Source organism: Pleurodeles waltl, chromosome 6 (assembly GCF_031143425.1).
Source record: "Pleurodeles waltl isolate 20211129_DDA chromosome 6, aPleWal1.hap1.20221129, whole genome shotgun sequence".
NCBI classification, from domain to species: Eukaryota; Metazoa; Chordata; class Amphibia; order Caudata; family Salamandridae; genus Pleurodeles; species Pleurodeles waltl.
This window is the reverse complement of record NC_090445.1, coordinates 59,601,605-59,627,603: the sequence shown is the minus strand read 5'-3', so window position 1 is coordinate 59,627,603 and position 25,999 is coordinate 59,601,605. Positions and strand designations below refer to the sequence as shown.

The 25,999-nt window shown below is 45.4% G+C and overlaps 1 protein-coding gene across 2 annotated transcripts in view; it reads right to left on the bottom strand.

The window, feature by feature from the left end:
* LOC138299195 (E3 ubiquitin-protein ligase TRIM11-like) overlaps positions 1-25,999 on the bottom strand; it is a 199,480-nt gene that overhangs the window by 137,783 nt on the left and 35,698 nt on the right. Inside the window, exon 2 of one of the 2 annotated variants that reach the window (XM_069237296.1) lies at positions 24,143-24,238. The exons of the other annotated variant lie outside the window; for it this stretch is intronic. Coding sequence (XP_069093397.1) covers positions 24,143-24,238 — 96 coding nt within the window. The remainder of the gene's footprint in view (positions 1-24,142; positions 24,239-25,999) is intronic. 2 annotated transcript variants of the gene reach the window in all.

The following is a 25,999-nucleotide window of genomic DNA, read 5'->3' as shown; positions in this document are numbered from 1 at the left end:
GAATTTTGACTTCACTATTTGAGACACCATACCACTACACTATGTAACACTTTACTGCACTGTAGGATACGCTACTATACTCTACTCTGCTTCACTCAATTCCAATCTACAATACTCCAGTCTATGACAATAGGCTTTACAACACTCACCTGTACTGCACAGCACTCCACATAACTCTCCACTTGCAACACTGGGCTCTATGCCTTAAAATACATTTTTATTTAAAAATTTTAAAAAACATAGAAATTCAATTAAAGCTTAGTTATATTTAGGAAAACTTAGTTTTGCTATATAAACCAAGGTTAAACTCCACAAACTAAAAATTCTAAAGTTATTGTTATAACTTTCATTTACAATTTATCCACCACCTTCAAATTACTATAAGTAGCAAACCTCGTTATATAGCCTTTTCAGCTCGCTAACCAGACAACACTAACTATAACTCATCTATACTGTAGAAAGCATTTGCACCCCATTTAGTATCATCGGAAAGGATTTCAAATATTGCTTTATTTTGTTATTTTATATTATGCATGGTAACATATTTCCTACATTTAGTTACTATGAACGTAGAGCATGTTATACAATACATTCTATACATGATGCAAGCAGACCTAAAATAAGTCAGCCTTCAGTGTAGTTGTAGTATGCAGTTTGACACAGATTTAAATTTTTTCTAATTAAACATATATCTGGATAGAGCTTTCTGACATTTTTGCATGTAGGAAATTCATTTTTTTAAGGAAGGAGATCAGCAGAATTGACATATTCTGTTTGGGAATGTATTAGTGCATAGGCCACAATATAGTATGGGAAATGAGGAAAAAGGGAATATTTGTCAATGGGTTTCTAATTGATTCAGATAGGTCTTGGATGCACAGGAAACTTGTTTGTCAATAGTTAAGTAAGAATATGGTGGCCTATCCAGTCATAAGATATTGATGGCATACTATATATATCAGTGCACTAATTGAGTTACTGATGTTTTCCAAAAGGCCAGAATGTATAGAGGCCACTGATCTTGCAGTCCTCAAAGAGACTGAACCACTTCTCTGTTGATTCTTATTTCGCCTGCCAGATTGTCATTTTCATATTAATTACTAACCTTCATCTTCTTACTGTTGCTTAAACTGTTAACTGCTTTGTTGATCTCCTTTTTGGTTTGTCAGTGTTCTTTAGTGTAACATCTGTTATTTTTGCTAAAGGTTCTGTTTTTCTGTGTTTGTCTTATAACCCGGAATTTTAGTATATACGTTTCCAAGCCAATTGTAAAGCTCACATGACATGCAACCACATTCTTTCGGAAATACCAAGTACACTCTAGACTGAAAATATCACTCTTATATTTGTAACATGAATGTATCAATTATTGCCTGCAGGAAGGTTTCATTGTTTATAGGACATGTAATTCTTCTTAATTTCTCCACATCAGCAGTACTGCTCACACTTACTGTTTACATTACTGACCACACTTCGTTATTAAGTACATTTCTTAATTTCAACACCACAAACATTTGATGCAAATCTTGAGTGTTTTGTACTCATCAAGGTCACTGAAGACACTTTTTACTTAATAATTTTCTGTTCATGATGGCTTTGTCTAGATTGAAATTTTGAGACTTATGGTTGGTCACTAGGGATGTCAGGCACATCGGAAACTGCTGTTTGGAAGTACACACCACTTACCTGCAAGAATCTAGCACTCCATTTAACTACTTTCTGAGATTCCTGAACATCAACTGTATTAGGATAGACACAATATTGTCTCAATGTTGTTGATGGTAATTTATTGAACTGCATAATATATCCCATTGCTACATTCACCAAGCATAACTCTACATTCAGGAACCTGCACAAAATAATGTGATATGGAATACACAATTAGAATAGTTTTCTAACCCTGCAGTTTGATCAAAAGCAAAGTTCATACCATGATCCAGATGATCCAGGGCCATTGGTTCTACAACTGTTTGCTTTTTAGACTCTAGATCAATGTTTCTCATGCTGTAGAGTTGGTCTAGGATATATTGGCTACTTCTCTGTGATATCAGCTTCTGCATGAGTTGTGGGCAAGACAACTGTCCTTCATACACATTTTCAGATATCCTGCTGCACAAGACTTTCCTTGCTAATTCACTGAGACTGTCAGTGCAGCACTGGTCTGCTTGTTGGCCTGAAAGTGCTCCCCCCTTGTTCCCTAAATCCAAAGTGATTATGAAAACAGGGGTTAGGTTTGATAACTAGCTCTCTGTTCTACCTCAAGTTTCAGCAGTGGTGGAGATCTGTTTTGACCTCCTTCATGTACTAAAAAAAATCTATATCTCCTCTCCTTACCGGCCATGAACATTGTGATTCAGGCCTTAATTACCCTGAGGCTAGATTATGCTAATGATCTATAATTGGGCTTGCCAGATTACTTAATTAATAGGCTTCTGGTTGTACAAAATGTGGCTGTGCAGCTGCTTCTAAATCATCCTCTGAGAACTAGAGCCTCCCCACATCTCCATTCTCTTCACTGGCTTCCAGTGAAGGAACAGATTTAGGCCCTCATTCTGATTCTGGCAGGCGGCGGAGGCCGCCCGCCAGAATTCCGCCCTCCAATATACCGCGCCGCGGTCAAAAGACCGCGGCGGGTATTACAAGTTTTCCCCTGGGCTGGCGGGCGGCCGCCAAAAGGCCGCCCGCCACCCCAGGGGAAAACGACCTTCCCACGAGGATGCCGGCTCGTAATCAAGCCGGCGGAGTGGGAAGGTGCGACGGGTGCAGTTGCACCCGTCGCGTATTTCACTGTCTGCCAAGCAGACAGTGAAATACTTGTAGGGGCCCTCTTATGGGGGCCCCTGCAGTGCCCATGCCAGTGGCATGGGCACTGCAGGGGGCCCCAGGGGCCCCGCGACCCCCCCTACCGCCATCCGGTTCCCGGCGGGCGAACTGCCGGGAACTGGATGGCGGTAGGGGGGGTCGGAATCCCCTCGGCGGCGCCTTGGAGGATTCCAAAGGGCGGCGGTACACTGGCGGGAGACCGCACCGCCGCGGTCGGAATGCCCTTTGGAGCACCGCCGGCCTGTCGGCGGTGCTCCCGCGGTCCTCCGCCCTGGCGGTCATTGACCGCCAGGGTCGTAATGACCGCCTTAGAGCCCTACATGTTATAGGCCCTCAATATCTTACAACAATTAATTTTTATTTTCCCAGTAGGGATCTACACTCCTCTAATCTGGCCTTAGCAGTGATGCCATGGACCAATTGCTGCATGAAAGGTGGACATTCCTTCTCTTTTCTGGGGCACTCTATCTGGAATAAACTTCCCCTTCACCTTCACCTTGTAAAGTTTATACAGCTTTTCAAGAAGAAGCTGAAAAAATGGCTTTTTGGTCAGACTTCACTTACTGTCCATGTTTGCACTGGGACACTACTCAGAGCATCTGTGCACTGTATAAATCTATGCTGTGCTGCACACTGTCATCAGCATTTCTCCATTCTCTAAAGCGGTTGTTTGGAGCATGCTGTAGATTTAGGGGGGTCATTCTGAGTTTGGCGGGCGGAAACTGGTGCTGTCTGGACACTGCCGGCCCATTTATGACTTCACCACCGGGCCAGCAGTATTTCCGCCTGCCGGCCCTGCGGTGAAGAGGGCCTTAACGTTGACGCCGGCTCAGAATCGAGCCAGCACCAATGTGTGTGGCGGTGTGGCAGCACCCATCACGTATTTAACTGCCCGTAATTCGGGCTGTGAAATGCACAATGGGGCTTTGCATGGGGGCCCCTTCACTGCACATGCCAAGGGCAGGGCTGGGGCCCCCAGTGGGCCAACGGCACCCCATTCTGCCAGCTTTTCCATGGCGGTGTAAATTTGCACTCTCCAAGCTGTAAAGCTATTTCTGATATCTTCATGAACAAACTTTTTAAAGAATGTCTGACCTTTGACATACGCAAGAGGTGTAGCTGCAGGAAGTCTACAAAGGGAACAACATAATTTCTGCTGACCTGCTCATCTTCTTAAAACTGCTTGCATTTTAAATTGTACAAAGAACAGCAGCAATTAGACATGATACTCCCTTCATCAAAGTTCAACAGTAACATATCACAGAACAAGATATACTTCACCTGATACTCATGAAGACAATATTCTTTGAACTATAATTTGTTTTTGTGTTGAACGGAGACGATAAGTAACCTATGATGTTACCAGTAGTATACATGCAGCTATAGAGAGCATGTATGCATTCAGTGTGGTCTTTCGCTGCTTCAAATGGTCTTGCATATGAGGCATAGTTCCAAGCAGTCCTTCTTTAGTCTCTGTGGCTGGAAAGGTCATGTAGTAAAACCCGTTCCTTTCTGAAGTCTGCCTGGAAAGTTGGAAGTAGCTGATTAGGTGTGACTTGCTATGTTTCCCTAAGCTGGAGTCATATCATTCTATAGTAAAGTGCCCAGCTTCCACATTCCGTACCACTCTCATGTGTTATATGTAGTACTAAACTACTTCAGACAAACAGTCATTTTCTCGTGATGGACTCCTTGTTGGGTAGTAAGTGTCCAACGTGTTGTCTTGGAAATTCTAATTTTTCCCACATCCAATGCAACCCCAATTTCAGTGTCACCAAAAGACTTTAGATCTCTCTGGACCTAGGGTGATTCATACAAAGCTTTAAGGACCTTCTGTTTAGCAGTCCCACCAACTGGATCACAAGTCTCGTATGACTTACAACCTCAATGGCAAATCATCTGAATGCAATAGTTGTACAGTTTCACGATCAGAGTATGTTTTTTGACAAAACCTCTTCCGGAGTTCCTTCATCTCTATCTTCTGTGACTTGGTAAAGTATGAAATCATATACCTAGCAATGCACCTTAGTTGCCTCCATAAAACTCGTATCTCCATTGGCATTCCACATAGTTAAAATACCTCGTGAGTAGTTATTAATGATTTTTAAAGTTTCATCATTAGGTATTCAGTACATGATTTTGGGTGATTTTCCAGCTAATATATGTCAGACCGCAGGCATTTTTGAGAAAGTCATTTCTGAGATGGAAAATTTGGGTTATGAATACTACAAATGCATAATGAATCTTCCTTATTGTTTTCTGCATATCGAGTGCCAGTCATCTGTTTTGTCACTGAGGAATGATTAGAAGACCATCAATCAGGTGGTCTGATCTGCTGACCTCTCACCAGTCTTATCATGATATGTGAATATTATAAACAGACTGTGGGGCTCATTACAACTTCGGCGGTCTTCTGTGAAGACCGACGAGGCTGCGGGCGCCAGAATATCGGCAGTGCTGGCGGTATTACTGGCTCCCTATTTTGACTTTTCCGGTGGGCCAGCAGATGGTAACACTGTTACCGTCCACTGGCCCAGCGGAAAAGTCACATCAACATTGCTGCCGGCTCGTAATAGAGCCGGTGGCAATGCTGATGTGCAGCGGGTGCAGTAGCACCTGTCGCACATTTCACTGCCCACAAATCGGGCAGTGAAATGCGCGATGGGGCTGTGCCTGGGGGCCCCTGCACTGCCCATGCCAAGTGCATAGGCAGTGCAGGGCCCCCCCCGGGGCACCCCGAGTCCCCTTACCGGCAGCCTTTCCATGGTGGTGTCTACTGCCATGGACAGGCTGGTGGTAAGGGGAGTCAAAATCCCCAGGGCAGTGCTGCCCTAGCGGATTACGAACGCCGGGACCGCAATGTCGTTATACCGCCGGTCCCAGCAGTGTTCAAGCGGCGGTACCGCCATGGTCAAAATGTGGTGTGTAGTACCGCCAGCCTGTTGGAGGTACTACCGCCAAAACAGCCCTGGCAGTCACCGACCGTCAGGGTTATAATGAGGGCCTGTGTCTTCAGAATGCAAAGGCAACACATTTGCGTCTCAGGAGTAAAGAGTGTAATGCAAGACCAGTAGCAAATTACCTTTTTTCCTTAAACTTTGGTTCACAATCAAAGGATGAACACAATTGGAAGGAGACTATTTTCCACACGAAAAATAGTGTACACCTTTCAAAAATGGTGAAGATGAGGTTGCATTTAGTTCTTTGAGGAGAGAAGAAACCCTTTTAATTCAAAACTCCCACTGGAACCGTGCTCTTTACCTCCACTCATAGCTCTCCTGGCCTGCCCGGGCAGGGGACATCAAACAAAAACCAAGCTATGCCCATTGGCCATACTGTAAGCAACTCATTTCTAACTTTGCTGAGAAGTCAGGGAGAAATAGCTGCTTCACCAAGTCCTACTTCCTAACCTTAAGGAGAGACCAGAGAGAATGTGTGATTTCAACAAAGATAAAATGCCTGGCCAAGGTGTGGAGGTTATGTGCCCTCATCCCGCACCCCACCTCACATGCCTTCCACCTAGCGCCAGCTGTTGCTTACCCACAGGCAGCTGTTGCTTACCCAAGGGCAGTGGTCTGGGGACTGCATCCGAACACCAGTGGCAAAAAGTCATGCACATTGGACTTTCTGTAGGACATGGCAGATAGCCAATCCTTGTCCGCTGTAAACATAACAGCTTATCTTCCACATTAACTATTATGCCTCTCTTCTCCGAGTCAGCCCCTGCCTGGATTCCTGTTATTACTCACATTCTGAACAAAGCCCCACTCAGTAGTTCCTGTCTTTACTTCACTCTGTAATATCTCTCTCGCTATTGCTACTCTTCTGACTGAGCGTAAAGCAGCTATGCTTGTAACTTGTTTAAATTTTTTTTTCCTTTATTCCTTTTCCTTCCAATATTCCAGAAAAGGAATTCAATCATTAAATCTTCTCCTGGATAGTAACAGTGATACTAGTACATTTCAGCAGTATTTGGTCCTGCCTAGCATTACTTCCTACTCGGGAGTCAAGGCAGTGCTCTTGCATGGCTTACTTTTCCTTGTGACAGATCCCAAAGAGTGACAATCCTCTATCATATGGGGAGTCTCCAAAACCTGCCACCTGTTGCACTCCTCAGAGTTCTTCTGTTATCTCCACTCTATTTAAAATCCATCTTCCTGGCTTACCATCTCTAATATGCTTTTTGTTAATTTCTTGTTGATGTTGTACATAGGTAACACCCAAATCATCATTTGACATAATGAATTCTACTCAGCAGATGTTTTGCTCTTATACGTTAGCAGTCACCTTCAAGATGATGGCCAATAGAGACAAAACAGATGGTCTTTTCTTTTTGTGGCAACTTACCATCCGGACTCCATTTTCAGGGCCAGTAAAGTGAGCTTCACTTCCACCACTGCTGAGTCAGGAAAACATTATGGGTTTGACAGAACAAATTAACTATGTCCTCTCACTTCACTGTTACTACATCAGAACACTTCTCAAGATTATCTACCTTCCAATGGCGCAAGATGGTTGTGCAGTTCATCATTCTCTAAAATGTATACTACGCCAACTTACGCTATGTTCAGCTCTTTCACATTCAATGTACACAAATAATTATGAGCAGTGCTGTCCATCTCTTTCTAGGTTTGCCTGTGCATCTACCATTGAGTGCTAAAGATGATATGAACCTTATTTTCTCCAGCACTGCATGACCCTCTCTACTCCTTCGAGAACTAGGTGCTTTACAACAGTCAATTGCATGGCACAATACTGCGGGGCAAAATATTGTGCTGCCAAAAACCTGATGCCTAAATATTAGGAACAAAAATACTGTGAAGGTAAGTGCATATGGTTCAGTAAGATTTATTATCTTAACCCACATAATACACATCTTGAAATTACATAGATTGCCAAGATATATATGTATATATGAAGTTATATGTAGCAAAGCTATACTTATTCCAATGATATTTGGTTCTTGAAAATCTAGGACTCAATATTTTGGCCCCACAATGTTTTATCCTCGCTATTTTGTAGAATATTAGAATATTGGAATGTTGTCACTCGTGAGTCACAGGGTGAATAATATTTTGCATTTGTCTGAAAAAGCCGAGAATGTGGCTATTTCTTCACTGATTTGACAATATCCTCTCTACACCAAGATACCATGTTGGAGGGGCCGCACCCTTTATAAAAAAACACTTAATTTGTTCATTGATCACTGAATCCTAATCCATGAAGTCAACTGTGTAGTCTCAGAGGGGATTTTCCTTTGATAACTGCTTTTTCTATAACTCTAGAAAGTCTGTCTATTAAACTGACTCCCAAGGCTTTATTGGAGGTGGTAGGGTACTGCAGGAAACTGAAACTATTGTGCTCCATCTGCTGGTTAAATTTCCTTCATCATAAAACCAAAAGGATGGAGGAAATGTAGCCAGTGGATTCTGCTACATATTAAAATAAATTACGTGAAAGATTGTCAGTTCTCTCCGACTCAAAATGAGGCCCACTGACCTATGCCCACACATTTTTGATAGGCTAACTCTTTTCCTCATCCCATGTGGCTTGTCCAACAACTATCTGTTGGCGTGACCCACAAGGATCTCTGTACAAGTGTTTTTCATTTCTGCTTTGTTATTTTTCTTAAAAAGTGCTTGTATATCAAAGTTTTTTGGCACTGCCAGAAAATGGTCAACACAAAACTGACAGCACTAAAACGGTTACATACACTGCATAAACATGAATCAATTTCTGCCAGGGCATTTATTTATTGAGGTACAACTCAGGGAAGGGAAGGGAAGCTTCTAGTAAATAGCTAATCTGAGTCTATTCTGACAGATATTTTCAATTTTTAACTCATTTACGATGTTTGAGAGAGATTGATGTGTGTTGTTGACATCCAAGACTTTTATTAAATGGCAGGATTGTAAGAACCAAGTACATTTGCCTCATAGGTGTGAGCCATCAATCTTTTCTAAAATGTATATGATTCTTATTATCTTGTGATTTGAGCAAATTCTTACAATATAAGCTGATTGACCTATGGCCCTGCCATTAGGTATTCAGTAGTGAGGCAAGTAATGATGCATCTACCAAAAAAATAGGAAATTCACACTATCCCTCCTCTGCATTTCTTGGCCTCATTCTGACTGTTGGAAAGGCAAATCGCAGGGCTGATTTAGATATTGGTAGATGGGATTTAGACGGGGGAGGGGATATCCGTCAACCTTCTGATGGAGTAATCCATCTGCCAATATCTAAATCAGGTCTTGAGTTACAGGAAAGACAAATGCGCCAGTGATCTAACTATATAAGAGCAGCTCCCTAGTTGATGGGAGGCCCACCACTATTTCCCGTGTGTCCCTTCTGTGCGGTGTAAATAATGGCAAAATCAACAGAATGTCCCTGACATGCAGCTAGAAAGTTCCTGGTATATAAACAAAGTTATTAATTTAGATCCTGGAAATGTGCCCTAACTTTGGTGGCACCTACATTCTCGATGGCAAAGTGAGAGGAAAGGAAATTGTACACAATGTTGGTGATACCTGATTATTCCAAAGGTGACAGGATGTTTGAGTAGTTCCAGCTTGGAGAGTGTTGGGCTGAGGGTAGGAGGGATAGAATATTGACCTGGAACTCAAGCTGAAACGGAGCAAAACATTAGATACTTGTTATCTTTTAGCCTGAAAGTCATTATGTATTGTAGCCAGGTGACTCAAATGATGAAAATAGTCTGACCGTTTATGGACCTGGACTTAGCATTATCATGTAGGAAAGTACCACCTTGCCTGGCATGTTACCCCCATTTTTACATGTATGTAAGTTTGTTTTTGCCTGTCTCACTGGGATCCTGCTAGCCAGGACCCCAGTGCTCATAGTTTGTGGCCTGAATGTGTATACCTGTGTAGTGACTAACTGTGTCACTGAGGCTCTGCTAACCAGAACTTCAGTGCTTATGCTCTGTCTGCCTTTACATTTTTCACTATAGGCTAGTGACCACTTTTACCAATTTCAATTGGCATACTGGAACACCCTTATAATTTCCTAGTATATGGTACCTAGGTACCCAGGGTACTGGGGTTCCAGGAGATCCCTATGGGCTGCAGCATTTCTTTTGCCACCCATAGGCAGCTCAGACATACTTTTACACAGGACTGCCACTGCAGCCTGAATGAAATAACACACACGTTATTTCACAGCCATTTTCACTGCACTTAAGTAACTTATAAGTCACCTCTATGTCTAACCTTCACTTGCTGAAGGTTAGGTGCAAAGTTACTAAGTGTGAGGGCACCCTTGCACTAGCAAAGGTGCCACCACATAGTTCAGGGCAATTTCCCAGAACTATGTGAATGCGGGGATACCTTTACACGTGTGCACTACATATAGATCAATACCTATATGTAGCTTCACTATGGTGAAGGACAAATGGAGTGGACCCCATCTCATTGTGGAGAAAAAAGGTGAGGTCACCTATTTGGTAGACCTGGGCACTGCCAGAAGTCCCCTTAGAGTGCTTCATATCAATTCGCCTAAAACCTTATTATGACAGGGCTGATCACGGCTACTGATGAAGGGCAGGAAGAAGAGAGTGACCCTCTCCCTGACCTCTTCCCCACCACTGAAGCTGATGGCTTAGTGGAGGGAGTTGTGTTAGCAGATTGCCTTACTGCCGAGCAGAAGGACAACTGCATAAATCTCCTAGAACAGTTCTCTGAATTCTTGTCACTGATCCCAGGTACAACTAGCTGGTGTGAGCACATAATCGACACTGGAGACAGTTTACCTGTCAAAAGTAAGATTTATATCAACTTCATTCTGGGTGAGTGGGGGGCGTGGCCAGCAGCCGATGAAGCTGCACGTGTAGAGCGGCTTTCCGGGGCCGAGAACGGGACCCGGAACAAAAACTAGCCATAAATAAGCCCAGATAACTCAATCAAAAGCAATCCTAACATCGGCGGACCCCCGAGCAGAACCCAGAGCAGTAGCGACACCCCGATCAAGTGAGAAAGAAGAAAATACGATCGAGCTCCGGAGCTCCAGAAAACCATGATGGCGACCGTATGGGGAACCAGGGTCCACATGGTTGAATTAACAAAGTTCCCGGAGACGCGATCTCAACAGCACAACACCTCAAACTGAAGCAGTGGGGGAGCGGCGACCCCTATGGCCACACTAAGCGAGAGGCGAGGAGCAGCAGCGTGTACGTATCGGGTGAGGGTGCGGAGCTCGGTGGTCCAAAAATCCAAGGCGGAATATGCACCTGGGCAGGGGGGCACACTGAGATACAGCGCACCTGGAGACGGCGGCGCCCACTGGGGGCCCACCACGGCTGGGGGTTTGCGGCCACGACGAGGACCTGCATGAGCAGGCGAGGTCCATCCACGGCTAAGAACGGGTTTGCTGCCCGGAGCCAGAGAACCCAATCGACCGACCTCCCTGAGATCGGAGAGATGGCAATGGAAACGGGGGAGCAAGCTCAACACTCAACTAATTCAAGCGCAGTGAGTAACCACTGATCCAATCACTACCCAGAAGCATAAAAAAAACCTCTGGGGGGCCACCCCAGAGACACTATTCTTAGACTCCACAGAAGCAACTGGGCCCAAATATTAGAATTAACTTAAGCCGACCCAGCCGCATGCTGGCCTAATTACCCCTGTCGAACCAGGAGCATAGGCAGAGAATTGCGTACCGACTGCAACCTACCTTGTCCACCAGCGCCCCAGTGGGTGGCCCTGCCACAATGAAAGCTGCATGGAGAGCTAACCTCCTCGCTTCAAACCCTAATCACCTAACTGATGTAAAGTAACGACTTACCCAAGGTGAGCCCTCCGAAGACTATAATCGGACACCTGTATCCCTGTATCCCAAACTGCCGCAAATAGACGCCTTCACTTCTACCAACATACAATAAAATTAACAAAATTGGCAAGCCCAAAAAACATGATGGTCAAGACCAAGAAGAACTAGCGACAAAGGATGCCCGGACAACCTCCCCACTCGGCCTCCCAGAGTACATCAACTCAACAAGAAACAACCCTGGATACAGTCCTACAAGCCATAAGGGAATCTCGCGAAGTTCTTGAACAGAAAATAGACAATCTAACGGTGGACTTATCACTGCTGCGAGACGACCATCGAAAACTCACAGAAAGAGTGGGGCCACAGAAAAAACATTAAATGTGGTGACGTCCACACAAAAGACATTGACCATAGAGACATCCGAGATAATGTCCCGAATCAAAACTCTGGAAACCAGAGCTGAGGATGCGGAAAATCGCTCCCGCAGGAGCAACCTGAGACTAATCGGAATACCGGAAGGTATGGAATTCTCAGCAGCAAACATGGAATCATTCCTAGAAAATTGGCTCAAAGACACAGTCCCACGAGAAGGCCTCTCAGCATTCTTCGCGATCGAAAGAGCCCACCGAGTCCCCGGCAGACACCCCCCACCAGGGTCCAGACCCCGCCCGATAGTAGCAAAACTACTGCACTTTAAGGACAGGGACTATATCCTTTTGCAAACTCATATTAAAAGGGAAATCATACTAAACAACCAGCGTATTAAGATATTCCCCACCTTCACCAAAGAAACTCAAACTCAGAGAGCCTCCTACAATAACTATAAATGAACTCTACGTGAGAAAGGCATCAAATATGCAATGCTCTTCCCAGCTAAACTGAGATTTGAACATGAGGACAAGACACACTTTTTCTCAACCCCACAACTGGTAGGAGAATGGCGAGAAACCCTAAACTTTACATCCCTAGGCGCACCGAGTAGATCCTCCCATGCACCTGGCAGGAAACATGGTAGATCCTCTAAAAGGGCAGTAGAAACTGCACCCTCCAGACACCAATCACTACAAGGAATGCGCAAAGCAGTAGATGCAGCAGCGGCCTTGAGCAGAGGAACCTCACATCACTCGCAAACCTCAGGTGATGCCTCAGACCATGACTCGAGCTGCGTGAGTCTATCGATCTCATCGCAAGACACTTGCACTAATCTACCAAAAGTGACCCCCAGAACAGCAGAAGAAATCATCTAACCCCCCAAGAACCTGACAGCGATCACCCAATTTATCAAGCGATCACCTCCTATACATAACCCCTGCAGAGGTGAGCCCACTAGGCAACCACAAGGGAATAGTAAACCCCGAATACTAATCCAAGGGCAGAAGATATGCCTCAGCCGGGTCCCCGGAACGGCCCGGGGTGTAAGCTGACGAGCCTCCCACCTCCAATAGGAAATAAGATAAGTTGTATGGTTTGGACGGGGAAAGTTTTGTTATCCGGTCCTGGGGAGAGGGAGTTGGGGAAAGTTCACGTTAGAGTTGGGAATGGGACAATTCATGCAAACACAATTACTTTAGAAGGCAGAACTCAAACTAAATATAGGTCGATAAGCATAACCTCACGCATCGCAGAGCCTGCGAGTAACCCTGTCAACACAGCCAAGATTAACCAAGATAATGACTACACAGTATAAAATAATAACCTGGAATGTGAGAGGCCTAAATAACATGTCCAAACGATACAAAGTGCACAACTATCTTAAACGAAGGGGAATACACATAGCCCTACTACAAGAAACTCATCTGATAGAGCAGGAAGTTAAAGCCCTCAGCAAAAGAAGGAGAGGCCAAATAATTGCCACTAACTACTCAGCCTATGCTAGGGGGGTACTTATGTGGATCCGTCCTGGGGTCCCTTTTCAAATACTCCGCAAGGTCATTGATAAAGAAGGAAGATATGTGGTGACAAGCAGAAGATTAGGTGGTGGAGAAGTGACAATAGGAGGCGTGTACGCCCCAAACCACGACCAAGGTAAATTCCTTGACAGATTATCACTAGAAATAGGTCCTCTTTTGGCAGGCATAAATATAATTGGAGGGTACTTTAACTGCATTGCTAGTAACACTCTGGATTGATCACATCCTCCAGTGTCACAATCCCAATCGCTGAAAACGGCGAAGCAGTTCATAGAATGGCAACAACACTGGCAATTGATAGATAGCTGGAGAACACTTAACCCATACTCTAGGGACTACTCATACTACTCACCTGTACACGATCTACACGTTAGACTCAACTCCATACTGGCATTCCCCGAACTGCAGAGCGACATAGTGGCAGCGGAATATCTTAGCCGAACGATATCTGATCAAACCCCCTGATAGCTTCACTATCCTGGGGCAGAGAGACCGACAATCCCAACCTGGCGCCTTGGAGCAGCAATGCTCGAAGACGAAGCGTTTAAACATACATTACATACAGCTATAGGGGAATTTTTTAAACACAATGAGGGAATGGCATCTACCAGGTCCATTGAATGGGAAACTTTTAAAACAGTAATCGGGGGAAAGTGCATTGCTGCAAATATAGGTGCCCGAAAATCAATAGAAGCAGAACTTCTTCAACTGGAAGACTCTCTTAGAGACCTGGAAAGAAGGCGCCCCACACAACCTAGCTCACACCCTACAATAGTGGCAACCAGGACGAAAATTCAAGTGGCTGCTAATACACTTGCTTGCTTCGATTATAAACAACACTTAACCAGACTACACTCAGAAGGGGACAAAGCTAGCGCTTTACTAGCCTGGCTCGCGCAACCCCCAAAAAAACAAACTCACAGGGCACACACGTCTACACCCAAAAAGAAAATAATTCTGTCTTCTAAGAGTACTATGCACTTTTATATGCCCCCCCACCGTAACACTGACCCCTACCCAGTTGCGTGAATTAGAGGCTATCACAACCCCTAACCTGACAACAGAAGAAAGTTAAACTCTAGCGACGCCTATATCAATCGCGGAAATAAAATCTGCAATCCAAAGTATGGCCAGGGGTAAAGTCCCAGGAGCGTGCGGGCTTCCACTAGAATTTTACCACCAGTACCAAGACCTGTTAGCCCCCTACCTTTGCTCATTATATGCAGAAGCGTGGAATAGTAACACCCTCACCCAATCCACCAACGTAGCTATTATGATCCCCCTGCTAAAACCAGATAGACCCGCCACAGATGTTCGCTCTTACCGCCCCCTATCAATGCTCAACATAGACTACAAAATACTAAGCCGGATCCTAGCTGACAGATTACTCCCCCATATGCCCTCATTGATACATCAAGACCAATCGGGTTTCATACCCAAACGCAGCACATCCCAAAACATTTGATGCCTTATATCAATACTCCACTCCTTGCCCCCGAACTTACCACAAGCCGCGATCATCTCTGTCGACATAGAGAAGGCATTTGACAGCTTAAGATGGGACTATCTGGAACAAGCTATGCTAAAGTTGGGGCTGGGCAAAGGATTTGTAAGGTGGACCAAACTACTATATACTAGCCCTACTGCAAGAGTAAGAACAGGCAATTACATATCTCCTTCATTTCAGGTCGGCAGGGGCACAAGACAAGGATGTCCCTTATCCCCCCTTCTTTTTGCAATCGCAATAGAACCACTAGCGCAAATGGCAAGAACCGGCCTCTACTATAAGGGCATCCCAATAAATAACTGGTCCCACCACATCGCCTTATACGCAGATGACATGTTACTCTTCCTACAAAACTTAGAACCAGACCTACCTGGGGCCATGAGAATGATGGATAGTTATGGAACTGCCTCCGGACTTCGGATTAATTGGAGGAAATCCACCATCTTCCCACTGCACAAAGAAACCCCAGAATCAAATGATACAAGAGGCCTTCCCGGTCACCTAACACATTCAAATACCTAGGAGTAAAGATTTACCACTCAGTAAATGACCTACTAGAAGGAAACATACAAGGAGCACTCAGAGGGATTAGAACCAGTATGCGCTTCTGGGAAACACTGCCACTAACAGTCACAGGTAGAATTGCTCTTCTTAAAATGATAGTGCTACCCAGACTGTTGTACTATTTTTCAACCATCCCACTCATAATCCCGAAAGCAATATTCAAAGAGATAGAGTCCATGTCCACAAATTTCATTTGGGGTCCGAGCAGACATAGAATGGCAATACAATCCCTTCAGAGACCTACAGCTGAGGGTGGCCTTGCCTCCCCTGACATGGAGATATATTACTGGGCAGGACAACTACAATGGGTGGCAAAATTATTGTGTAACGTTCCAATTAACGCCGAACTACGCCTTCCCTTAAACTGCCCCATAGACAGGATATTGGGCATAGTACTGAACCACCGGAAATCCAAGCAACTGCTCCCGATAGAATGGGAATCTGCTAGACACTGTTGGTATCAACATCTGAAACGCTCCCGCATTAACACTCCTTACGCCCCAGAAGCTCCACTGTCCTGCCTGACCCATATCTCAGGGAAGCAAAATATCCCAGGTCTCAACAAACTGATATCACATAATATTACTAAACTAGGAGACCTATACGGAGGAGGGAAACTCCTCACCTACACTGAGTTACAAACACAATATGACCTCCCACCGGTTTATTCATCACACACAACGCCATCATTAAAATCGCCCCAAAAACTTGGAGAACTGGAAACCTTGAACCCCCACTCATAATAGCTGCAACACCATTTGCTCAATTGGAGATCTAAAAGGTGTAGTATCTGGAATCTACAAAGCGCTACAAGCTAGCACACGCCTACCCCTAGCAAAACTTAAATCCAAATGGCAATCAGACTTAGACATCACTTGGGATGAAATGCAATGGGATCGGATCGCCTCTCATGTCTACTCGGTATCCAGAAATGCCAGGTTCAAATTAATAAACCTATACATTTTTCACAGGGCCTACATGACCCCACAAATGATCACCAAAATCTACAGCACAAACTCCACAAGTTGTCCTAGATGTGCGGAACCTGCAGCTAACCTCATACATATGCTATGGAGCTGCCCTCAACTTAACGCATTCTGGGAAGAGACTTGCAAAAACTTCAGCCTGCACTGATAGATCATTAAATAAATCCCCAGCAGTGGCTCTACTGGGGGACTTCCCACGCCCTACGGCTCTTAAAATTTCCAACAAGTTTATAGACCTAGCTCTGATCCTGGCGAGACGGGAAATAACCACAAACTGGAAGTCCCCAACGGGCCCACAAATATCCAGATGGCAAAACTCATTAGAGAATTGGGCAGAAGCAGAAGGAACTACACTGCTTCGCGAGGCACTGCGTGAGCTCAGGCCCAGAGATGATGTATCCCAATGGGAATCAATTCTGGAAAAACTAAAATCACCAAATGCATCCAACGAAGAAGCAAACAGAACCACCATGGACTCAGACACAGACTCAAACGCCACACAGGAACCTTAATGCTCTGAGAGCGAGGACTGCAACAACTAACCATATTGAGACCTGCCAACTGTGAATTACATTTATAAAATCTGAAGCATGGGGGGTGGACAGCAATTTAAGTAAATTCACCTTTGCGCCAATGTTATTGTTTTATTCAAAAATTGTAATAAAATATTTAAAAAAAAAAGATTTATAGGCAGCCTGACCATGTCAGAGACTGCATTAAACAAGAGGTACAGAAAATGTTAGATCTGGGAGTGATTTGAACCTTCTGAAACTCCCTGGGCTAACCCAGTGGTGCTTGTCCCCAAACCTCACAGTAAAGGCGGTAAAAAGGAAATGAGGTTTTGTGTGGACTATACAGGGAGTGCAGAATTATTAGGCAAGTTGTATTTTTGAGGATTAATTTTATTATTGAACAACAACCATGTTCTCAATGAACCCAAAAAACTCATTAATATCAAAGCTGAATATTTTTGGAAGTAGTTTTTAGTTTGTTTTTAGTTTTAGCTATGTTAGGGGGATATCTGTGTGTGCAGGTGACTATTACTGTGCATAATTATTAGGCAACTTAACAAAAAAAAATATATACCCATTTCAATTATTTATTATTACCAGTGAAACCAATATAACATCTCAACATTCACAAATATACATTTCTGACATTCAAAAACAAAACAAAAACAAATCCGTGACCAATATAGCCACCTTTCTTTGCAAGGACACTCAAAAGCCTGCCATCCATGGATTCTGTCAGTGTTTTGATCTGTTCACCATCAACATTGCGTGCAGCAGCAACCACAGCCTCCCAGACACTGTTCAGAGAGGTGTACTGTTTTCCCTCCTTGTAAATCTCACATTTGATGATGGACCACAGGTTCTCAATGGGGTTCAGATCAGGTGAACAAGGAGGCCATGTCATTAGATTTCCTTCTTTTATACCCTTTCTTGCCAGCCACGCTGTGGAGTACTTGGACGCGTGTGATGGAGCATTGTCCTGCATGAAAATCATGTTTTTCTTGAAGGATGCAGACTTCTTCCTGTACCACTGCTTGAAGAAGGTGTCTTCCAGGAACTGGCAGTAGGACTGGGAGTTGAGCTTGACTCCATCCTCAACCCGAAAAGGCCCCACAAGCTCATCTTTGATGATACCAGCCCAAACCAGTACTCCACCTCCACCTTGCTGGCGTCTGAGTCGGACTGGAGCTCTCTGCCCTTTACCAATCCAGCCACGGGCCCATCCATCTGGCCCATCAAGACTCACTCTCATTTCATCAGTCCATAAAACCTTAGAAAAATCAGTCTTGAGATATTTCTTGGCCCAGTCTTGACGTTTCAGCTTGTGTGTCTTGTTCAGTGGTGGTCGTCTTTCAGCCTTTCTTACCTTGGCCATGTCTCTGAGTATTGCACACCTTGTGCTTTTGGGCACTCCAGTGATTTTGCAGCTCTGAAATATGGCCAAACTGGTGGCAAGTGGCATCGTGGCAGCTGCAGGCTTGACTTTTCTCAGTTCATGGGCAGTTATTTTGCGCCTTGGTTTTTCCACACGCTTCTTGCGACCCTGTTGACTATTTTGAATGAAACGCTTGATTGTTCGATGATCACGCTTCAGAAGCTTTGCAATTTTAAGAGTGCTGCATCCCTCTGCAAGATATCTCACTATTTTTGACTTTTCTGAGCCTGTCAAGTCCTTCTTTTGACCCATTTTGCCAAAGGAAAGGAAGTTGCCTAATAATTATGCACACCTGATATAGGGTGTTGATGTCATTAGACCACACCCCTTCTCATCACAGAGATGCACATCACCTAATATGCTTAATTGGTAGTAGGCTTTCGAGCCTATACAGCTTGGAGTAAGACAACATGCATAAAGAGGATGATGTGGTCAAAATACTCATTTGCCTAATAATTCTGCACTCCCTGTAGAGGTTTCAATCAAGTAACCAAAACAGATGCTCACCCTACACCCAGGGCAGATGAGCTGATAGATACACTGGCTTCTGCTATCGAAGCACTTTTGACTTAACTGCAGGGTATTGGCAGATTAAGTTGTGAGAAGATGCTAAACCTAAAACAGCATTTTCAACCACTGGAGGGTACTATCAGTTCACTGTTATACCCTTTGGATTGAAAAATGCACCTGCCACTTTTCAGAGGTTGGTGAATACAGTCCTCCAGGGATTGGAAGCCTTTAGTGCAGCATACCTAGATGATATAGCTGTCTTTAGCTCCACCTGGAATGATCACCTTGTCCACCTGTGGAAAGTTTTAGAAGCCCTGCAAAGGCAGGCCTCACTATCAAGGCTTCAAAGTGCCAGATAGGGCAGAGGAAAGTGGTTTATCTGGGCCACCTGGTAGGTGGGGAACAGATTGCACCACTGCAGGAAAAGATCCAAACCATTATGGAATGGGCTCCCCCTACAACTCAAACCGAGGTGAGAGCCTTCCTAGGCCTCACATGGTACTATGGGAGGTTCATTAAGAACTATGGCACTATAGCTGCCCCTCTTAATGACCTCACATCCACAAAGATGCCTAAAAAGGTATTATGGACAGCTAGCTGTCAAAAGGCTTTTGATGAGCTCAAACAGGCCATGTGGTCTGCACCTGTCCTAAAAAGCCCTTGTTACTCGAAAAAATTCAAAGTTCAAACTGATGCTTCTGAATTAGGGGTAGGGGCAGATCTATCACAACTTAACACTGAGGGCCAGGATCAACCTGTTGCTTTTATCAGCAGGAGATTGACCCCTAGAGAATAGAGTTGGTCTACCATAGAGAGGGAGGCCTTTGCTGTGGTCTGGGTCCTGAAAAAGTTGAGACCATACCTCTTTGGTATTCACTTTATTGTTCAGACAGACCACAAAGCTCTATTGTGAAAATGCTGAGGTGGTCCATCTCCCTAGAGGGAATGGACTATACAGTCGAACATAGACCTGGGAGTACCCACTCCAATGCAGATGGACTCTCCAGATATTTCCACTTAGACAGTGAAGACTCACATTAGTCGTCTTATCCCTCGTTTGGGGGGTGGTTGTGTAGAAAAGTACCATCTTGCCTGGCATGTTACCCCCATTTTTACATGTATGTAAGTTTGTTTTTGCCTGTCTCACTGGGATCCTGCTAGCCAGGACCCCAGTGCTCATAGTTTGTGGCCTGAATGTGTATACATGTGTAGTGACTAACGGTGTCAGTGAAGCTCTGCTAACCAGAACCTCAGTGCTTATGCTCTCTCTGCCTTTAAATTTGTCACTATACGCTAGTGACCACTTTTACCAATGTCAATTGGCATACTGGAACACCCTTATAATTTCCTAGTATATGGCACCTAGGTACCCAGGGTTTGGGGTTCCAGGAGATCTCTATGGGCTGCAGCATTTCTTTTGCCACCCATAGGGAGCTCAGACAAACCTTTACACAGGACTGCCACTGTAGCCTGAGTGAAATAATGCACATGTTATTTCACAGCCATTTTCCCTGCACTTAAGTAACTTATAAGTCACTTGCTGAAGGTTAGGTGCAAAGTTACCAAGGCCCTCATAATGAACACAGCGGTTTTGACCGCCGTGTTCATGCTGGCGGTCTTTCTAGAGACCACCAGCTCCCCCTGAACCCACCCCGGTGCACCCCTCCCACCAGCATTTTCCTGGCAGGGAAACTTGCCAGGGAAAGGCTGGAGGCTATGGGATCATTATCCGAGGGGCAGCACCGTTGTCCTGTCATACAATGATACCGACCGCTACCAGGCTGCCTGACGGAGGCAGCCTGGCGGTGAGTGAGGGCCACCAATGGCGGCCCACCATGGGTACTTTATGTGGCGGTGCGGCCCGCTATGCCGGCTGGCGGGTTTTCCCGCCGGCATGGCGGTCCACACAACCATCTTCATCATGACCACCTAAGTGTGAGGTAAACCTTGCACTAGCAAAGGTGCCACCACATTGTTCAGGGCAATTTCCCCGAACTTTGTGAGTGCAGGAATACCATTACACGTGTGCACTACATATAGGTCAATACCTATGTGTAGCTTCAAAATGGTAACTCTGAATATGTCTAAGATCAATGAATTGTCCCCCTATGCCAAATCTGATATTGGCGTGCCAATTCCATGCATCCCCGGGGCTCCACTATGGACCCCGAGTACTGCCAAACCAGCTCTCTGGGGTTTTGTCTGCAGCTACCGCTGCTACCACCCAACAGACAGGGTTCTGCCCTCCCGTGGTCTGGCCAGCCCAGTCCCAGGAAGGTAGAACCTAGAATTTCCTCAGAGAGAGGGTGTTACACCCTCTCCCTTTGGAAATAGGTGTTAAAGGCTGGGGAGGGGTAGCCTCCCCCAGCCTCTGGAAATGCTTTGAAGGGCACAGATGGTGCCCTCCTTGCATAAGTCAGTCTACACTGGTTCAGGGAACCCCCAGTCCCTGCTCTGGTGCGAAACTGGACAAAGGAAAGAGGAGTGACCACTCCCCTGTCCATCACCACCCCAGCGGTGGTGCCCAGAGCTCCTCCAATGTGTCCCAGACCTGTGCCATCTTGGATCCTGAGGTTTGAGGGCACTCTGGAGGCCTCTGAGTGGCCAGTGCCAGTAGGTAATGTCAGAGACCCCTCCTGATAGGTGCTTACCTGACTAGGTGGCCAATCCTCCTCTGAGTGCTATTTAGAGTCTTTCCTGTGGGCTTTTCCTCAGATAACGACTTGCATGAATTCACCAGAGTTCCTCTGCACCTCTCTCTTCGACTTCTGCTATGGAACGACCGCTGACTGCGCCAGGATGCCTGCACAACTGCAACAGAGTAGCAAGAAGGCTACCAGCGACATTGTAGCGCCTAATCCTGCTGGCTTTCTCGACTGTTTCCTGGTGGTGCATGCTTTGGGAGCTGCCTGCCTTCATCCTGCACTGGAAGCCACAAAGAAATCTCCTGTGGGTTGACAGAATCTTCCCCCCTGCTCCAGCAGGCACCAAACTTCAGCATCACAGGAACTCTGGGACCCCTCTCATCCTGATGAGCGTGGCCCCTGGAACACAGGTAGTAGACCCAAGTGACCCAGACTGCCCAGTGGTTGAACTGTCCAAATCTGGAGGAGGTAAGTCCTTGCCTCCTCTCTCCAGACAGTAATCCTGTGCACTGCGTGAACTGCAGCTACAAGGGCTTCTGTGCACATTTCCACTAAATCCTTCATGCACAGCCAAGCCCAGGTCCCCAGCACTCTGTCCTGCGATGCTCAGCTCCCTGATTTGATCTCCGGCTTCGTGGGACTCTCTTTTGCAGTGTTGAGATGACTGCTGTTTTCAGACTTCTTGAGCTTGTGTTCAAGTATTTCTGCGGGTGCTACCTGCTTGTGTGTGAGCTCTCTACTTTGCTGAGGGCCCCCTCTGTCTCCTCTCCCAAGTGGCGACATTCTGGTCCTTCCTGGGCCCGGGCAGCACCCTTTTTCTTCAACCGTTACTCTTGCAGCTAGCAAGGCTTGTTTGCGGTATTTTGGCAAGGAAACAACTCTGCGTCCTCCAGCACTCCGTGGGACATGTTCTGCATCAAGGAGAAGTTCCTAGCAAATTTTGTTGTTCCAGAATCTTCAGCTTCTTCCATCCAGAGGCAGCCATTTTGCACCTTCACCCGGGGTTTATTGGGCTCCTGCCCCCCTGGACTCTTTTACGACTCTTGGACTTGTTCCCCTTCCTTTGCAGGTCCTCAGGTCCAGGAATCTATTTGCATTCTGTTGTGGTCTTTGCAAAATCCTCTATCATGACTTTACTTTACTCCTACTTTCTAGGGTCTTGGGTTGGGGTATCTTGGGCACCCTTGGTGTTTTCTTACACTCCCAGCGACCCTCTACACACTACACTAGCCTATGGGTCCATTCGTGGTTCGCATTCCACTTTCTTAGTATATGGTTTGTGCTGCCCCTAGGCCTATTGCATCCTATTGTATTTTACAGGGTTTGCACTACTTTATGACTGTTTTTCTTACCTGACTTTGGTTTGTGTGTATATTTTGTGAATTTTACTTACCTCCTAAGGGAGTATATCCTCTGAGATATTTTTGGCACATTGTCACTAAAATAAAGTACCTTTATTTTTAGTAACTCTGGGTATTGCCTTTCTTATGATATAGTACCTATATGATATGAGTGATATAGTAGGAGCTTTGCATGTCTTCTAGTTCAGCCTAAGTTGCTCTGCTATAGCCACCTCTGTCAGCCTAAGCTGCGAGAACACTACTAATCTACTAATAAGGGATAACTGGACCTGGGACAAGGTGTAAGTACCATCAGGTACCCACTATAAGCTAGGCCAGCCTCCTACAATCATGTAATGGAAGCAGCAGCTCATGAAATAGCTCCACATGTAAGGAAGATACAAAATTATTTGCCAACTAATTCAGGAATGTTATTTTGAAAACTTGACTCATTGCCTCTGACTGCTTCTTCTCCAGCTTCTGTTCTACTCTATATTTCCCTGACCTTCAGTTTTTGTGGTGACTGGGAAACCCTTAGCACAGATTACTGAATCTTTCTTGTCATCCTTCAAGTCTCTGCCCCCCTACTCTGTTTCATGTGGCTCCCCGTGGGTCTCCCATGTCTCTGACCTCCAGATTTGCTTCCTGTGACTTTCATGGGATACACTCATTTTTCTGAATTTGATCTCTGCTTCTTGTAGCTCTCAGGGCACTCATGTGTCTCTGCCTATGACTTCCCTCTTTCTTAATTTCATTGAACCACTCATGTTTGCTGTCCATCTCTCTTTAGTGTGACTCGTATGGGATTGCTTGTTTTCCCACTTCCAAATCTGAACTCACCTCTTCATCTTCGGACACTAAGACATCCCTCATGACGGTGGCCTCCTCATCTCTTGGTGTAACTCTCAGCTGATCATGTTGGGGCTTGCCACCATCATTGCTTCTTATTAGTCTCAGCAGTATCTCATGTGTCTCTAATCTCTAAGATATATCTGATTCTCATTGAAAGTGAGGTCTCCCATCTCACAGCAGCAGTCACATTAATTCTTTTGAAAACTTCATATTTCTCTTCAATCTGCCCGACACCCTCCACATATGCAAGATCTGAAATTTCTCTTACCTCCAACGTTGATACTCTACTGCTTTCCTCAGCTACCCAAGACTGTAGTTCCTCCATTTCCTCACTCAGTTTCCTCTTGTGGCTGCTGAGTGTTTTCTAAAATAATCCAACAATAAAGAATACAGATAAGCATCAGCTTGTAGGATATTGTCTTCATGTCTACAATGCACCTGCATTAAAAGGGATACATACACTTGAGCAGGGAGGCAGTACCCCATTACAGCTCTTGACTCTATCAGAGTAGCAAAGCAGAGCAGTCTAAGGCTTACTCAAGGCAGATGGTGTGGGCTAGTAATCTTCATTCGCTGGTATGCAGTTACAATACTCAATAACTCATTGTCCACTTCTTTTTCTTTGAAAAAGGAAAAATACATTTATTGTACACAAACTACTGCATACTACACATTAAATTACAAATATGTACATCAGGTAGGTGGAAATACTTTTGTGGCATTCTGAAATCACATTTGACCCCTTGTAATTTATGACTCCCATAATCGTAACCTCCCATACCTATACCAGATAGAATATCACAATATAAGAGGATGTCATTTGAAATAAAGCAGGACTACAGCAGTGGAGGTGGAGCTTCAGTGCGGACCAAGATGGCTGCTCCCTGATCAAGCTCCATGATCATGGGCCCCACATTTGGCCTGTAGCCTCTGCTCCTGAGATGTCCTAAGGGGGGTGACCTTGCGAGGCGGTCCCTGGTGGTTGAAGAGTTACTTCACGGCTGCAGGAATGGCAGTGGAGGAGTGGCGGAGCGACAACCGCTTAAGGGACTACGGCCCGCTCTGCATTGGGGGACCTGAGGACATGCACAGCCTAAGGGCCTTGGAGGTAGCCTATAGGATCTGGGTAGTTCTCCAGGATTCTCGGGATGCCACAAACCAGAGAAGGGGGCAGTCAGTCTGTGTGAGACAACCCCAGTTACATATTAGGCACATAGGAGCAGAGACGTTCTGGCTGTGGGTGAGCGTGGGGCCTCTGGGAGTGCAGAGGATCCAGGAGAGGCATCCTGATTAAAGGTGGACTAGCGGACCTAGACCAGGTCGGACCCACTGCTGAGCAAGACCTGTGGAGGCAGCTGAGAGGAGAGGGGTGGATGGAGAGGGCTGTGTTGTTTAGGTCCAGAAGACTGCAGCAGCAGAGGGAGGCTTGCGGGCTGGCCCCATCCTCAGGGCCATGATCTCTGCCTGAGCAGGGGATGCTATTGATTATAGGACTAGTTTACTCCTAGATTAATGACCATGCAGCAGCAGAGGAATGTGTGGACTGCTCTAGCATTCCAGCATTTGTGGAGCAATAACTTAATAAATGCTAAATAGGCTTTCATGACATTGGCGGATAGGACTGAAAAGAGAATGGTCCCTGTAGCAACATTTGGTGAGACAGATCAGTCCGGGGCTGACACATGCAGCACCTTGGTCATGCTGCCCAGTGGAGGTTGCCACCAAAACTTTCCTCATTAATAAGCAGTTACAATGGTAAATTTAAAGTCTGCTCCGACCTGACAAAACAAGATTGCCTGACTTGTACTGTATGTACCAACGCGACGGATTTACATCCCTCAGAATATCCAGTGGGACCCCTCTAAACACACTCTATTAGACTCTGCACCTGCAACCTCAGTGCACAAATCCCCTGTTGCCTATTTTTACCTATGCCTGCCAAGAAACAAATGCAGAGGAAAGTTACAGGATTTTTGCTAAAAGCATTCCACGCTGATGGAAAATAGTAACAGGCCCAGGGAGGAGAATGGAGCTCAAAGGGAAATCAGTATGGCGCTGACAAACGAGGAGCTGCTCACTAGTCTCAAAGGCTTTAAGGTGGAGCTGTGGAATGAGCTTGTGGCGG